The sequence below is a fragment of the Nannospalax galili genome, unplaced genomic scaffold, assembly GCF_000622305.1.
Source record: "Nannospalax galili isolate Female #2095 unplaced genomic scaffold, S.galili_v1.0 scaffold875, whole genome shotgun sequence".
Classification (NCBI taxonomy): domain Eukaryota; kingdom Metazoa; phylum Chordata; class Mammalia; order Rodentia; family Spalacidae; genus Nannospalax; species Nannospalax galili.
In genome coordinates, this window is record NW_008337059.1 from 3,775,685 (window position 1) to 3,792,611 (window position 16,927).

The 16,927-nt window shown below is 37.1% G+C and overlaps 1 protein-coding gene across 6 annotated transcripts in view; it reads right to left on the reverse strand.

Annotated features, from left to right (window-relative positions):
• Window positions 1–3,634: 3,634 nt before the first annotated feature.
• The window catches only part of Znf518a (zinc finger protein 518A), a 32,713-nt gene continuing 19,420 nt past the window's right edge, over window positions 3,635–16,927 (reverse strand). For 5 of the 6 annotated variants that reach the window (XM_029563054.1, XM_008831997.3, XM_029563051.1 and 2 more), the window contains exons 3-5: window positions 13,184–13,333; window positions 10,602–10,684; window positions 3,635–10,158 (exon numbers count right to left, since the gene is read on the reverse strand). In XM_029563054.1, coding sequence (XP_029418914.1) covers window positions 5,576–10,158; window positions 10,602–10,653 — 4,635 coding nt within the window. In that variant the 5' untranslated portion in view covers window positions 10,654–10,684; window positions 13,184–13,333 and the 3' untranslated portion in view covers window positions 3,635–5,575. Of the gene's footprint in view, window positions 10,228–10,601; window positions 10,685–13,183; window positions 13,334–16,927 lie in introns of all 6 variants that reach the window. The other variant, XM_029563055.1, reaches the window with a different exon arrangement.

Consider the following 16,927-nt stretch of genomic DNA (forward strand, 5'->3'; position numbering starts at 1 on the left):
CTTGGGAGCTCATAAAGCAATTTTTTTTTTTTTGGATGTCTGTAAGGGTTATTTTCAAAGGAAAGTTGTTCATATGTTGGTGGAGTAAGTGGGAATGGGGGCATCCTTTTTCCATCCTTTTTCTTCTACCTTTGGATGTCAGAATTCTTATCTCTCTGGCCTTTGGATGCTAACAGTCCATTATCCTTGGGCTGAAGAATCACACCCTGGTTCTTGGGTTTGGGATCTTGGACCAAGGGCCACACTGCCAGCATCTTTGAGTCTCCAGTCTGCAGCCTACCTATTTTTAGGACTTCTCAGCCTCCTAACGATAGAAGCCAATTCCCCAAACAGAGGCCCTCATGTGTTCCTTTATCTCTTCTCAGCTCATCTCAGAATAATCTCATATGGACTCCTGGAATCGGGTGTGTGGTACGCCAGTCTTTGAATACTAACAGACTCTCTGCTTATGGAGCAAGAGGGTGGGAAGAGCACAGCTAAGGAAAACGTGGTCAGCTGAATGAGTGTATGTTGTTGTCCACACACAACTACCTTTTCCTAATCAAGCTTGATATCTTTTCTTCTGGATGCTTCATGTAAGGTTAGTTTACATATTTTAACCATAAATAGGTCACCTAGTGCTTGCTTCCTTGTTATTACAGTCAATTGTTCAAGGATCTAATGTTTTGGTACTGTTAGGGTTTTCAAGGTATGAAAGCAAGTCATCAAGTCTATTTTGCTCTTCCCCAAATTTAGCTTTCATTTTGTACTATTACTTTTACATTAAGTTCTGACAGTGTTAGTATCAGACATTCATGTTTCATTCTTTCATTAAAAGGCACATTTCAAGAGTTGCAATTTGAACATAGCCCTCACTTTGGTTACAGCACCTTAAATTATGGACAGATTATAAGAAAAAAAAATTTTTTAATCTTGTACTTGTTGGCATCTTCTAAAATTCTGTAACTTGGCTAGGCGTTTAATCTCATCACTCAGGAGAGAGAGGCAGGTAGATTTCTGTTGAGTTTGAGGCCAGCCTGGTGTACATACCTTGTCTCAAAAAACTATATATATATAATATATATATATATAATCATGTACCTTTTAAAATGAATGCATATTTTGTTTCCTACATTAATAATTTTATATTATTGTAATAATGTCTTTAAAGAAAGACAATTATTAAATACGGATGTACTGATTAAAAGAAATTATTTTAGAGAGAACTAGCTAAGAGTTAACAAGGGCTTCATCAAATGCCTTTTCCAAGATGTTGGTTCCTTCTTAAAGGAAGGACACAAAACAGTAAACATCAAAATCAACCAATTCAGTCTCCATTATATGGAAAAAAATTATAAAAGTTGTTAGGGCTGGAGAAATGGCTCAGCAGTAAAGAGCACTGGTTGTTCTTGCAGAAGACCCACCTTCTGTTCCCAGCATTCACATGGCAGCAAATAGCCGTACTAACTCGAGTTCCTGGGGAATGTGACACCCTCTTCTGACCTCTGCAGGTACTGCACGACATGATGCAATTACACACATGCAGACAATGCATTCATACAGATATAATAAAAATATTTTTTAAAAAGTTGTCACTTGTAACTAGCAACAATGCCCTGGAACGTAAATTTTCCCAGTAAGTTTCACCTCATGAGGTAACCAAAAGAAGTCAAAGTACTTTGATGAGCACTAATATTCTACCAGGTTCCTAAGGCAAAGAAGCCAACACCCCAGATGAGGTGTTGTCACAGGTCAAGTAAGCAAAAGGCAACAGTATCAAGAAAAGTTGTTTTAAAGACTGAGTTGGACGGGATTAATACCTAACAACTGCTTTGACCACACCTCCATTTTCTCCCATGCCAAGAACTGCCATTACTTTTTCAACTATCTCAAATGTTGAGATCAACTAGTATCTACTTCCTAAATAACCAATTCTTCATTTCTGCTTCATTTCATTTTCAGTCCCTCCATAAATTATTCCTAGCTCACAAATGACAGGCATTCTTTACTATTTTCGTTCATTTTTACACAAACATATCTACATGGGTTTTTTTTTAATACTTTGTCTTTTAAAAATATTTTATGTGTGAGTGTATTGCCTGCATATATGTGAGTGCTCTCGTGTCCTGCAATGCCGCGGAGGTCAGAAGTGGGCTTCAGATTCCCCTGGAACTGGAGTTAAGGATGGTTCATAGCTGCCACATGGGTGCTGGGAATTGAACCCGTGTCCTCTGCAAGAGCAGTCAATGCTCTTAACTGCTGAGCCACCTCTCCAGCCCCTACTTTGTAAGTCTTTTACACAGATGTATATCACAAATTACCAACTTGATTTTTAATTAAAAAAAAATATTTTGTAAAAAATTCTGAGTGTTTTGCCTGCATGTATATGCACCCATGTGTGCAATGTCTGCAGAATCCAAGAAGGCTTTGAATCTCTGGAGTTACAGATTGTTTTTAGCCACATATGGGTGCTGGGAGGGTACCCAGATCCTCTGCAAGTGCAGTGAGTGCTCTTAAATGCTGAGCCATCTCTCCAGCCCCAAACTTGTTTTAAACTGAAAATTCCATGATAAGATCTTTAAGGGAGCTCAAGCAATGATTATTAAAAAATATGGTTCAGGTCTGGACTGCCTATCTTTGTAGTTTTACTAAGTCACATTCACTTACACATTGTCCATGGCTGCATCTGCACTGAGTTGGGGAGCTTTCACAGGCTGTATTCTATAAAAGCCATAGTTATTTATCATCTAACCCTTTATTGAAAAAAATCTGACCCCTCAATAAAAACATTTTTCATTATAAATTTACATTTCAGACTGTGCTGCTGTGTATTTAGTAAGGAAAACTCTGAAAAGTGAACTTTTAAAAAAGCAAATGCTGAACAGCGGTAAGTTCCCTTCAATGGAAATATACAAATAAGAAAAAAAAATTCCTGAGCCAGCAGTTTGAAAAAATTGAAACCAATCCTTCAATTGTATTAAGAATTTCAGAAAAGTGAATGCATTTTAGTCATCTTTAGCACAGTTTCAGTCAAGGAAAAAAAAAAAAAGAAACGATATAAGGTACTGTGTTTGATGTTCTACTCTGGCAATAAAGCGGCACCTTCAGAATGGTGTACAAAGTTAACAAACTCAAAGTTCCTACCAGAATATCTGGGCAGGAGCTGCCTTTAGATGGTTTCTAAAACTAAAAGAAAAACTGAAAGAACACAAGTAAGCATCTCCAACATTAATTCTCCCAGAGTGGCTATTTGGAAACCTGTTGTTCTAGTGCTATGGCCTGTCAGCACAGCTTCTCCTCTTTTCTCTCTGTTCATAGGTGATACATATCATTTCAGAACTACTCATAAGGACGAAGCAGTTCGCTGTTACTGCTGCGAGTGCAGGACAGCAGCTTCTCCATGGTCAGCAGAGCCGAGGGCCAACAGTGCAAACGTGACCTTCCAAACAAATTTCACATGTATTTTTGGAAGAAAAAAAATCCCACATTTATTCTGTTGCATTCACTGGCATTAAACACACATAGACACACACACACACACACACACACACACAAAAGAGAAAGAGGAGGAGAGAGGGAGAGACAACAGAGCAAGAGAAACAGTTTCTTTAAAATTCCCATTAGATTTTAGCTGTTTAAAAAAAAAAACCTCATATAAACACAAGCTTAAGATAAATTTAATTGAAGAAAACCTTCATTAACAATGAACAACAAAATTAACAGAGCTTACCATTCTTTAAACATTGTATACATTATTAATATATACTGTGTATTTCCAATCAATTCCACTTGAGCTCAATTTAAGAAACACAATTTTAACAGGTTTTATCAAAAAATACTCCACTAAGAAAGTAGATAAACTGCACAAAATCAGTACAAGTGTAATGTGCATAGCAAGATAGCTTGAAGCAATCTATTATGGCTTTCTTTAAAATAAAACTATAAGGGAAATGGGTCCATTTCAGACCTACTGTTACAATTGACATATGTAAACTGTTTCACATCATTTTTAGGCACTTGCTAACAATAGTGTTTAATCCCTGAAAAATCAATGCCCCCCAACAAAAAACAAAACAAAAAACCCACATCAGAAATGAAAATCAAGAAAATAACATGGGTACAGTCTTCAATATTCTTTTTAAATTAACCACTTTTATTAGTGCATGCACAGAACCAAAAGAAAATAAATTTTTATGTCAAAAACTTTCTGTGCAAAATTTACATAACCAAGTACAAAAATATGTACAGATTTAACTTTTGTTATGTACAAAAAATAAGCCCTGAAGTTTTAATCCAATCCATGAAAATGCTATTACTATGTATAGTAACAAAAAATTATCAAGTATGTAATTTTCTAATACAAGAACTCCATTAGCCAATGAAGAAAAAAAATTAATGCAAACTTATATGATAAAGCTTTATATCTATGGATTGTTATGAAAATATCCATTTAAAAATTGTTGAACATGTTTCTTAGGAATTTATCCTCAAGTTTTATGAACCGCTGCTGAGTCCACTGTTAATGCTCACTTCAAAGGCCAACAAATAATACATAGCTATTTTGGGTCGTCAGTCATCTTGAAAAGTTACTAACAAAAATGTCTGTCCTACTGTGGACATGTTTAGACAAGACCAGTAATTAAAAACAAACAAAAATATGGTTTTGCTAATCTTGCTTCAAAATATTATCTCTGTAAAAATAAACTGTTTTAATTTTCAAGAAAAGCCATTGCCTTTGAAGTGCTCCTACGTTCTTTCTGTTCATTTTGAAGGGATGGCAACCAAGGGAGGAAAAATGGCTGTTTGGTTATGGACAATTTCAACCAGATAAGCATAGCTCTGTGCAAGGGGATCACTGGAGAATATAACCAAATTCAGAAAGCTGTTGAAGTTCAGGTAAACATCAGACAAAGCTTAATTCTTCTCGAGGCTGCCCCATTTACTGCAATGACTGACACAGCCATTGAAAAGAAAATTCTCTGGGGGTGGGGGGTGAGCAATCTGATAGAGCACAGAGTAACAGGAAACAAGAGTTACTTGCCTGAAACTCTTCAAGCATTATTTCCAAGTTTACCTACAGCTAAATTACATGTGGTTTCACAAGGAACCTAATACCTTCCAAATGAACTATAATAGAGGTAACTCCTTTACCCCAAAGCTCTCACAGTCCATCTCCACAAGTGGTAAGAAACCCATTCATGTGTGAAAGAGCTCTCCATCTTCAGAGGAACTACATCTGTCAGAACCATAAGGCTGGTGGGAGAAAAAGGGAATGGGCCCGTCCACCATTACCCTCTAGTAAGAGTCTCAAAAGAACTCAACTGGGAAAACTTTTATCAAAAATTTCCTTAGCTCTAACCTCCCAGACACATTTTTGAACAATCAAATCAAGGTCTAGCTGCATTGATTCATGTCTTTCAAAACGTGCACTGTGGCACTTTCAAGTACCACACATAAAGCTTTGCTCTTCCATGGAACTATAACCAACTTTTACAGTGTTCAAAAATGATAATGAAGTAGCAAATACCTGCATTATGGTAACTTAACCCACTGTTTTCTTCTAAGGTAGTTACTTTTGCTTGGTAATTACATTAAGTTATTCTAACATATTCCAATCCCGAGTAGCCTCCATTAAATGTCTCTGCCCATGACCAGCCCACACATCCTGATTGTCAAATACTCTACCACAGAACCAACACTTAAATTTAGCTTGCAAGACATCTTCAGAGGTAGTTTTTACAATCTGGTAATTATTTTTGCTTGTCTTTTTCAGTGTTAATTTTAGCACAAACCTTTCTTCCACAGAATTAATAGGTTTAAATGTTTTCTGTCTCTTGGAAAAACCATTGTCAGTTGTTTCAGGAGTGTTACAATAAACTGGTTTCAGTAAAGCACTGATAGTTCTTTCTGACAATGAAACCTTCAATACACGTCCATTAAACTTTGCAATAGTTTTCATTACACTTTCTACTTCTGGGGCATCTGCATCGGGATGGTTCAAAACCACGACGGGTTGGTTTCTCCTAGGACATTTCACAAGCTGTTTGGAACTAAAAGGGAAAAGTCTCAAAGTTCTAACTGAATTTTTTGAAAGCCTAGGTCTGTTGAGTCCAAATGTTTCCTGCACATCTTCAGCTTTAGCCTTTTCTTTATACTTCTTATGTGATGTTAATTTTTTTCTTGGACGTTCTTGGTAATTATCACTATACTTTCTTTTACAACTTCTGTTTCTAGACACAAAGGCAGTTTCAGGATTTTGACTTGTAGATACAAAGGCAGTTTCAGAATCTTGACTTACTATACGAGTTTTTATTTTTGCAAACTTACTTTTGCATGTCTTTCTTCTATTGAAACTTCCCTCAACTGTACAATTTGTTTTACACTTTAATACTCTGGCTTCTGAATGCTCACTGATACATACTGGTTCCTCAGAAGATTCCGGGCATGCTGCAGTAGAATTAAGAACAGTTGCATTTGCTGGCATCACATCACCTAGTAAGACTGGTAAGGCATCCCTAGAGGATTCTGGCTCTTTCTGTTCTCCAAGTCCTGTTGGTTTAGCTGGTACATTCTCCTTCTGTAATAGGGATGCAGAATTGCTAACAGAGAGATTACTAGCAGCACTCACACTTAGAATAGGATTAAAAATTTTCACCAGTATTTTCTGTGGTGTTCCTTCAGGTCTCTTTGGCTGTATATTTTGATAAGTACTATTCTGGACTAATTTAGGCTTAGGGAATTCAGTGTTATTTGGCATCACACACTTTAAGAAAACAGCTTGTTTGCCATCAGGATAGAGGGTATAAAGAGGTGCTTTGGGGAAACTTTCATTCTGCTGCTTTATTGAATCCAAGATATTCATCTTGGGGCCCTGCTGCTCAGGTAGAACATTAGGAAAAGGAACAGCTCTCACTGAAGAACTTGCTGATGTTTTAATAATGTAAGGACCTCTTAATGGCAATGCATTTTCTGAGCTACTTTTCATGTTCGAGCAACTGCCAATGCTGGAACAAACAGCAGGTGTCAAACAGTTACTGTGGTTGTGTTCCACCTTTAGGAAAGATGTTTTGCAAGGTTCCTTCGTCACAGTTCCATAAGCATGAGCAGTCTCAGTTTTGACAATGGGCACACCCTCAGGTTTCCCATTATTAAATGTCAAAATCATCCCAGGTTTTTTGTTTACAAGGAGGGAAGCAGGTACACTCTGTGTATTAACCAGTGGAAGTTGTCTTCCAGAAAAAACATGGAATCCAGGCTTGTTAGCCACATGCAGTGGTATAAAAAAACCTTTCGGAGTTTGAACAAATACAGGGTTTCTCTGTTCTGACGTTAGAATTGGATTCTGCATATATACAGAACCTGAATTTTGTGTTCGGAGTTTATCTTTTACAAGCTGCTGTGTTATTATTGCATCTGACTGAGTCTTAAGTAGTGTGGCCATACCTGGAATTTTAGGTGTCAACTCTGACTCTCTGACATCTTGTGATGCTAGCAGAACTTGGTTTTCTTTTCTATTACATTTTAAATTCAGATCATCTGCAGGAACACTAACACCTACACTGGCAGAGGGTACTGGGGAGACACCTTGCATCTGGAAGTCTTTTGAGGACTCTGCTACCATTTCTTCCTCCTCGGCTTTTCTAAATGACTTGTCACAATCAATGGGTAGGTTTTTACTTGGAATGTTATTAGAGTCTTCCTTTACATCAGATTTTGGTTTTAATATATCTTGAAGTAACTGGTTTATTTCAGGTGGCAAAAGTTCTGAAGCCTGTTGGCTCTGGAGAGAGAAAACAGATGTGATTCTAGGCATCATGGGTGAGCCACCACCATTAGGAATGTCATTCCATTTAGAGTCTTCAGTCACACTCAATGAATTTTGGTTTTCATTCGTGAACAGGCTTTGTTCATCAATGCGTTGTCTTTCTTTTAACTTGTATTGTTCTTCAATTTCAGCTTTTGTTTTTAAAGTTTCATCTTTACCAGTTAAAGGGCTGTCAGATGCTAACACGCTCTCCGAGTTTGAGCTCTCCTTCCTCACTGGTGATAAAACTGTATCACTAGTTGGCTGTTGAACTGTTTTGCTTGAAGATTCCCTCTGAAGGTTTTCACAAGTTGCTGTTCTTGAAAACTTACGACGTTTATTATTCACTTTCGAGTAATTATGAAAAGGTAATGATCCTTGGTTGGAAGAGTCAACATAGGTGTAGGATTCAGTATGGTTGGGGGATTCATCATTTAATTCAGAGTTGACATAATTAATGCAATAGTTATGCATATCTCTACCATTGTATGCATTTGGCTTGGTGGTAAGGTTCACTTTATCAGGACTTTTACTGATGGTACCTAATACTTCTGGATGACTCTGAGTGGTATGATTTCCCCATAAATCAACATTATCTCTTGCTTCAACTTTTGTGGTCAAATTCACTGATGCAGTAACTGATTCTGATGTTGTTGGCAAGGAAGATAAACTTCTACTGTTATCCATTGTTTGAAGCAAATTATTCTTTTCTGGTTTGAAAGCTGTATCTTTTCCAGAACTTACTTTCCCAGAAAGTATAGGAGATGAACGTGAAAATGGAGTTGCTTTCATATAAACTGCGTCACTCACCTCTGTTGTTACTCCAGTTAAAAATCCAGTGTTGTCCAAAGTCTGGGGCTTCAAGTTAGCTGTACTATCCTTTGCTGTGTCCGGCAGGGAAGCTGGTGAAGATAAATTCCGTTTATTGGTAGGCAACAACTTTATTACAATATGCTGTTTTCCATCCACCACCTTGAAGCCCATAAACTTAGCACTATAGTTGGCAGGAATTGTTATCTTATTATTTTTCACCATTAACACTGTAGGCCCTTGGAGACCACTCTTTAGAAAACTTGAAGTAGTATTTGCTCCCTCTGCAGCTCTATTATACTGTGCAGTGGACAGCACAGTTGACTTTTCAGACTCTGATCCTGTGGGCTTGTAACCATTCTCTCGGTATAGTCTTTCAGCCTTTTCTTCATTTAAATGCTCTTGACCAAGTTGGCTCTGGTTTTCAGATTTAGTCTGTGTGCTGTTCACTATATTGAGCACGTGAGAATTTCTTTCTGTATTTCTGTTACTCCCATCAGTAACTTTTTTACGTCTCCAAAATGTCTTTGTTGAACCTATTCTGTATCTTTTAAGTATTAGCTTAAGTCCTGTGGAAGGTTTTGTCATTCTTTGTTCATACTGGTCTTTTGCTAGTTTTTCTTTCGCATACAGGTGCTCTTTGTGCAAAGTTATAACATGCCTCACAAGTTGGTCTTTATGGATGGCACCATAGCTACAATATTGACACGTGAAAGGAAGAGTGCCAGAGTGAACATGAAGGTGCTTCTGAAGCTCTCCTTTGGTAAAACATAAGTGGTGGCACTTACCACATTTATAATGAATTTCTTTATGTCTATGAATGTGCTGAACAAATGTGCCAACGTCCTGGGTAAAGAATCTGCACTCTTCACATTGAAAATTACCATTAACACAATGTTTGGATGTGAAATGTTTTGTCAAGGCCAATAAAGTATATGAACGCTCACTGTTACAAATGTCACATTTTACAAAAGTGCTCCTATGGGTCTGTCGGTGTTGTTTAAATATCTGAAAGTCATTTGCTGAAAAATTACACATTTCACAAGGAAATGAAGGTAATTCACCATGATGCCACATTTCAAAGTGTTTCTGCAAATCGTTTGGGCTATACTGAGTACTGTCTTGGCATTTGAAGCAACTGAAGTTGAGAACTTTTGCAGACATTTTTATACCTTCTTCTTCAGCTCGCTCAGACTTACAAAGCCGCACACACTCTTCCGCACAGCTTACGGTCTTTATACTGATGGATTTTCTTGCAGTTTGTGGTTTACTCTGAAATAATATTTTGTATTTTTCAATTTCATTTTTCGTTAAGATTTCATTTGGAATATTTATCTTCGGCAAATTGATGTTTACATTTTTTAGTTCATAATGAAAACTAGTTTCTGAAATTTTTGGTGTAAATATTGATCCGACAGTATCAGCTATTTCATTTTTTAGAACATACTCTTTTTTCAAAGTAGCTTGTGTTTCATCACAAAATAACTGTGGCTGTTCAAATGGCATGATTTGATTTAAAAAAAATCCAGTTTCATTTGTTTTGAAGCTCTTGACGTTATCTGTGACTTAAACATAAAACAATACTGTGCTGAGACATCTTCAAAACAACCAGGATTTTTCTCACATCAACTCACCTAAAATTAAACAAAGAATCAAAATTTTCACCACAAAACTAAATTACATACCTTTAAGTTCACTTTGACACAAACAGAAATGCTAATCAAACACATACGTTAAAGACACAAAGATCTGATATGCTCTTAAGAGCATCCAGGCTTAAAGGAAGCTACAGATATTAATATAAACATTATTAGCTTCTGGTATCTCTTGTTTATGATTGGGTTACATGTGATGCCAAGATGACTGCTTAAGTTCAAAGCTAATGTCCTTCAAGTACACGTAAACTTAAAGAGCATATCACTCCCTCAAAAACTGGACACAAGTTTTGGCCCAAATTTTCTTACGTGTCAATCCCTATAGTAAAATGGATGTCTATGAAGGACCATACCTGATTTACAGGCCTCTCTCTGGAGCCAGAAGCACAAAACACCACTGAACATAAACTGACATCAGGGACTATAGGATGATTCCCTAGAAGAAAATCAGAGAATTCTTATCAGATGGTGGGAGTGGACTCTCTATATATACACATATATATATGTATATGTATATATATATATACACATATATATGTATGTACATGAAGTTTTCTGTTTATTCTTAATAGAATACTATAATCTTTAATTTTGGCTTTTTTAAACTTTCATACCATGAACAAGTTCCCTTATCAGTACAGACAGATCTAGTCCACCCTTTCAATGGCTACAGAATTATTGCATAACATGAATATTATAGCCTACTTTTTACCACTGGTAGAACTTAAATTTTTCCCATTCTTTTGCTAATAAAAAACTGGTATGCTAACTATCATTCCCTGTAACATTTGTGTACATAAATATTTCTGGAAGATAGCTAGATGTACATTGATTTTCATCCTAAGGTATACTTCTGCAATCCTAAAAATTCCCCATATCCAACAAAATTAAAAAATCTACTCTGGAAATATAATGAATTACTGGCCTGTTCATTTTCCTCTTTAGTGTGTAGCCTATATTTATTTTTCATGCCTCTCTGACATAAAGACAATGTGTTTAACATTAAGAATAATATCACAGCTGGATGTGGGTCTATCTTTTCCTTATATATTGAAAGAGATTTGGAGTTACATATGTGTTGTTTATAATTTACACTAAAAATTCAACATGAAGAATTAAAAACTATAAGGCAAACTTTATACCAACTATTTTGTGCAAAATTTTAGTATATTTTTCAAAGCAAGACTTTCATCAGCAAGGACAACTCTAAACGAAGCTGACTTATCGCCATCTCTTTAAAACTGTGACCCTGGAATGGGATGTTTAAAATCTTAGTATTACCAAAAAAAAGGCAATACAAGGCAAAGGTCATTTAGAAGGTATGGGGGCCCTAAAAGAAAAGCTACTGAAACCTAGACCTGTCAGGAAGCCAGGATAAAAGGACATCTGACTGCTATCCCTTCATTAATATGGAACTTAAAGATGATTCCAAAATGACCAGCCAGGAGCACTTACTTTATTATCTTGGTAAGAAATATCCTTAGCTTTTACTTAAATTTGCTAACTGCCAATCAAAGCTAAATGTCAATACAGAATGGGAAGAGTCTTATGTATTTTAGATAAGTCAGGACTGGTAAATTGCTCTCAAATTTCAACTCTACTTGGGGAATCTATGTGGTCTTTATGTTCAACTCCAAGTATACACAAGCAATGACACTGGAGAGCACCTGTGGCTGTCTGAATGCGTATCTCCCATAGGCTCCAAATAGTTGGACATTTTGTCCCCAGTTGGTGACACTGTTTTGGGAAGTTTTAGGAGGTGTGGCCTTGCTAAAGGAAGTATGTCACTGGGGGCAGGCTTTGAGAGTTCTTAAGCCTTGCCAGATTTCCAGTCACTCTCTACTTCCTGTGCCTGATTGAAAGATGTGAGTACTTAGCTTCTGCTCCTGCTCCAGCGGGCCCTCTCACCACGCCTCCCCGCCATAACAGACTCTAATCCCTCTGGAACCCTAAGCTCAAATAAACTCTTCTTCCTATAAGTTCCCTTGGTCATGGTGTTTTATCACAGCAATAGAAATGTAACTAATACAGCACCTTACATTAGGGTTGCCACTTTTGGTCAAAAAACATACTGCATGTTGTGAGCATCTTTTTTTTTTTTTTTTTTTCAATATTTTTATTATTTTTATTTTACGTGTATGCATGTATTGCCTGCATGTAGGTAAGTGCACCTGTGTCGTGCGCTGCCTGCGGAGTACAGAAGAGGCTGTCGGATCCCCTGGAACTGGAGTTACGGACAGTTAGCTGCCGTGTGGGAGCTGGGATTCGAACACAGGTCTTCTGCAAGAACCAGTGTTCTTAACCACTGAGCCATCTCTCCAGCCCAGTGAACATCTTAAGTAACTTAAGAAGACAGAAAATTTATCATAATTTTTCATCCTCCAACATACTAAACCAATTTTTATTTCAGTCCAATTTCCACCCCCACCTACAAAGACAACTGGTTTTAAATGTGCTATTTAAACTGTTTTATTAACTCATAAAACTTTATCAACATCTTATAACATTACAATTAAAAAGCAAAGTATTAAAGTAATATAATTTCCTGCATCAAGATGGCAAAATAAACCACAGGATTTCTTCCCTTTATCAATAATTGTCCAATGAAATAACAACAGCAGCAGCAATCACGGAACCCCAGAAAATCCTCAACAATGGTGAGAAACTTTAATATTTCCATTTACTTGTTTTGTACCTTGATCTAGCTAGTTGTCTATGTTGCCCAAGTTAGCCTCAAACTCCTGGGCTCAGTTTTCCCACCTCAGCCAGTGAGTAGCCTAGACTACAAGATTGGACATCACACTCAGCTACCAACCAGCATTTGAAAAGAGGAAGTTCATTAGGGGACATCCATCTAACCAGTATTTACTGGGTATCTGCCATACCCTAAACAAGGAAGTGACAAAATTCTATCCCCTTCCTCCATTAAACATACCTTGGGAGAGAATGAAGCTTCAATGAAAGATCAGGTTGGAGCTCTTTGGATGACAGAAGACGAAGGCTGAGGTCTGAGAAGAAAAGGGATGAATTCAGAGTTTTCAGCCAAGTCCAGAGGCCAGGAAGAACAGGGAGCTGCTAGCATTAGCTGTCAGGAGAGATGTAAAGAGAAAATTATTTCTGAACAAAGACAAGCCTTCCTTCACTAACAGCTCTATTCTGCCTAAGAATTCTGTTTTTTTTTTTTTTTCGGTCTGGCCAGGAATTTGCTATGTAGACCAGGCTGGCCTGGAACTCAGAGACTTCCCTCCTGCCTCTGCCTCCCAAGTGCTGGGATTAAAGGTGTGTGTTACCACGCCCTACCGAATTCTGTCCTTTTTTAAATTATGGCTATATTAGAAAAAATTAACTTTTAAATTTCCCTTTTTCTAATTAAAAAAACTGAGAAAAACTTGGTTTATCCTCATCTTAACTAACAATGCCATCAAGAAAGATAAGCGGAAGCAATTGGTGGAGTAGCTCACATAGAACAGAACCCAGAGAAACCTGTCTTCCCTTCTATCCAGCAGCAAAAAACATTAACTATAATTCTTAAGTATTGCCATTGAAAAAAAGGGACAAAAAAATATATACTTTAAATCAAGTAATACAATAGCACCTCCATTCTCCAAATTCTCTGGTCTTACTTAGGGGCACAAAGACATTCTAAAACCCCTAGTGAATGCCTGAAACCAGAGGTAGTACAATACCCTGTATATACAATCCATTCATTCATTCATTCATTCATTCGTGTGTGTGTGTGTGTGAGATAGTTTAATTTACAAATTAGGTGCAGTAAGATATTAACAATAAATAAAATGATAGCACGTTATAAAAAAATGATGTGGCTTCTTTCTTAATGTCATATTGTATCATATTCACCTTTCTTCGTGAAGCCTGATGACACAATGCTGACAAACCAAGGTGAATGTGATAGACACTGTGACGTAGCTACTACATGTGGGTAATATGATTCCATGAAGGTCAAGCTAACAACCAGATAGCTACTAAGTGACTAACAGGCAGGCCACATATACAGCATGTGAATAGGCTAGACAAGTAATTCACATCCCAGAAAGTACAGAAATAGATTTCCCCACAGTACTCAGAGTAGCATGCAATTAGTAGTGTGTAAACTGATTGTTTCTGGACTTTTCTAGTTAATATTTTCAGACAATGGCTGTCCATTCAAAGGGGGGAGTTCTATCAGTTACAATCACAAACCTGAAATGATATACTGAAAAAAAAAAAAGCATACTGTTATCTAAGAGAGAACAAAGTAAATGAGAAAGCAGTTACCAAACCAGACACCAGTATTAGTCAAGACATTTCGTTCACAGCTATAAATGACAGGCAATAGTGGAACAAACATTTATAGAGTTTTAAGAGAAAAGGATTAATTCAAGAATTCATTCTGCATCTAATAAAACTCTCATGTGAGAAAAAAGGAATTTTAGATATACAAAGATTCATAGACTATATATGCTTTGTGGAAGAAAGTTCAGAGTAAACACTTCAACAAAATCAAATTTCAAACAGAAAAGAACTCAAAACAGGAAATAATGTAACACAGAAGAAATATCTGTGAATGATAAAATCTACAATATAGAAATATAAACAGTGTTACCAATACAGTTAGAAGTGCAGAAAAGCCTGTAGAAAGGAATGCAGTATCAAACACATACAAAATCCCTGTGGAAAAATTAACAACCTCCCACAGGAAAATGCTGGAAAGCAGATACGCCATAAGTGAACCAAAGAACATCAGTAATCTCTGGCAAACAGCTTCAGACTGACTCTTCCAAAAATGTAGGAAATTCATCACCAAGAAATTGAAATGGGAGGAAGTAAGGCAGGAAACCCTAAAAAAAGGAAAATGTAGAAAAGGCTACTTGAGTTTACGTTAGATTCTAGGACTCCCTCCCCTGGGCCATCTTACTATAGGAAATTTCTCTTCTCTCACCACAGAAGAAATCTCAAAAGTTTATTCTTTGCAGAAGGTAAAAGAGAATTTCTAAAATAAGAGAGGCCAGACTAGCTCAGAGAAGGAGTACCATACCAAAAGCAAGAGGGATAGTTAACGTATACACAAATGAGACACCAACTTCCACATCGCCTTTTACCCCCTCCTAGGTTGGCTCCTAGGCTGAAAGGGTGCTACTTGAAATATGGTCTGCCAAGAGCTCATGACCATCTGTTGAAAGACCACAAGGCAGGTATAGAAAGTGAGTATTTAGAAAAACTACTACAGTAATCTTCAAAGTTTATGTTTATTGAATCTAATAAAAAAAAAAAGTAAGGACTTGTAGTGCTGGGCCCAACACTCGGGAGGCAGAGGCAGGCAGAGCTCTGTGAGACCAAGGCCAGCCCTGTCTACATGGTAACCCTGTCTCAAAAAGACCAAAAAAGCAGAAAAAAATATCTCTATATACACATGGACTTGTATCTTATGTCTTCACGTTTTAATTCCCTTTCTTTAGTAATTTATTTTAGTGTAGTTTAAAACTATCAGTACACAACAGATTGGAGTGAAAAACAAAACTCTGCTTTGCCAGTCAGTCTGAGAAGCACTGAGCCAGAATCGAGACTGAGCAGCACACAATTACCCAGGGTGGGGATCAAATGTAGTTTACAACCGCTATCAATTCAGAGCTTCCCAATCAGTCAAGGATTACCAGGTATCTGGGGCATCCCCCAAATTATTCATGATTCAGACCAAATAGAAACTATTAAAACAAACGTACATTAAGATATCACAATTTTTAAAACCCAGTGATTTTCAGATATATAAGAAATGAAAGGTACAAAAAGAAAGAACAAAAAAGGTGGCTCTTGAAGCAAGAAAACAGTAAACACTAGACACAACAGTGTATGGTTAGAATCCTAATTATTTGGGAGGTAGAGGAAAAGGGATGACAAGTTTGAGACCAGTCTAAGCTACACAGTGAGACCAGGCTAAAAGAATTAAAATACAATGAAATGAACATAATAGAAGAAACAAAACAAACAAACAAAAAAACGTAGAAAGGTTGGAAGGCAAAGACGAGACAACCTCAAAAACTACAGCAAAAATATAAGATGGAAAACAGGAAAGCCTGACTCGGTGGGAACATACATGCAATCTCAGCACTTTGGAAGTAGAAACAGGAGGACTATAGAGTTTGAGGCCAGCCTGGGACACAGAGCAAGACCCTGTCTCAAAAAAGAAAAAATTGGAGAAGCACAGTCTCACAAAGAGAAAAGGCAATGAAATAATTGGGGGGAGGGGGATGACACAAATCTCACTTTATATCCCAAACTGGCCTCAAGCCTTCTGGCTCTGCCTCCCAGGTTTTGGGACTATGAACACTGAACCGCAATTCCTGGTTGAAAATAACTTTTTAAAATATTAAACTGTAGGAAATCTATTTCTAGGGTGAAAATGTCCACTAGGCACACAGCGTAAGCCAAGGTGTATCACTGCAAAGGACTTGGAAGAGCAAGGGCAAGAAGAGAATCACACAAGTTTGCAGACAGGAAAAAGTCCAATAATGAAGGATTAGAAATGAGGATTTAGGCATTTCAGCACAATAATGGAAGGACAAAGACACAGGATAACACCTTTAAATTCTGAAGACACGGGATAACATCTTTAAACTTTCAGCTGAGAATTCTATACCCTGCCAAGCTATCAACCAAGTGTAAGAGTAAACAGATATACAAA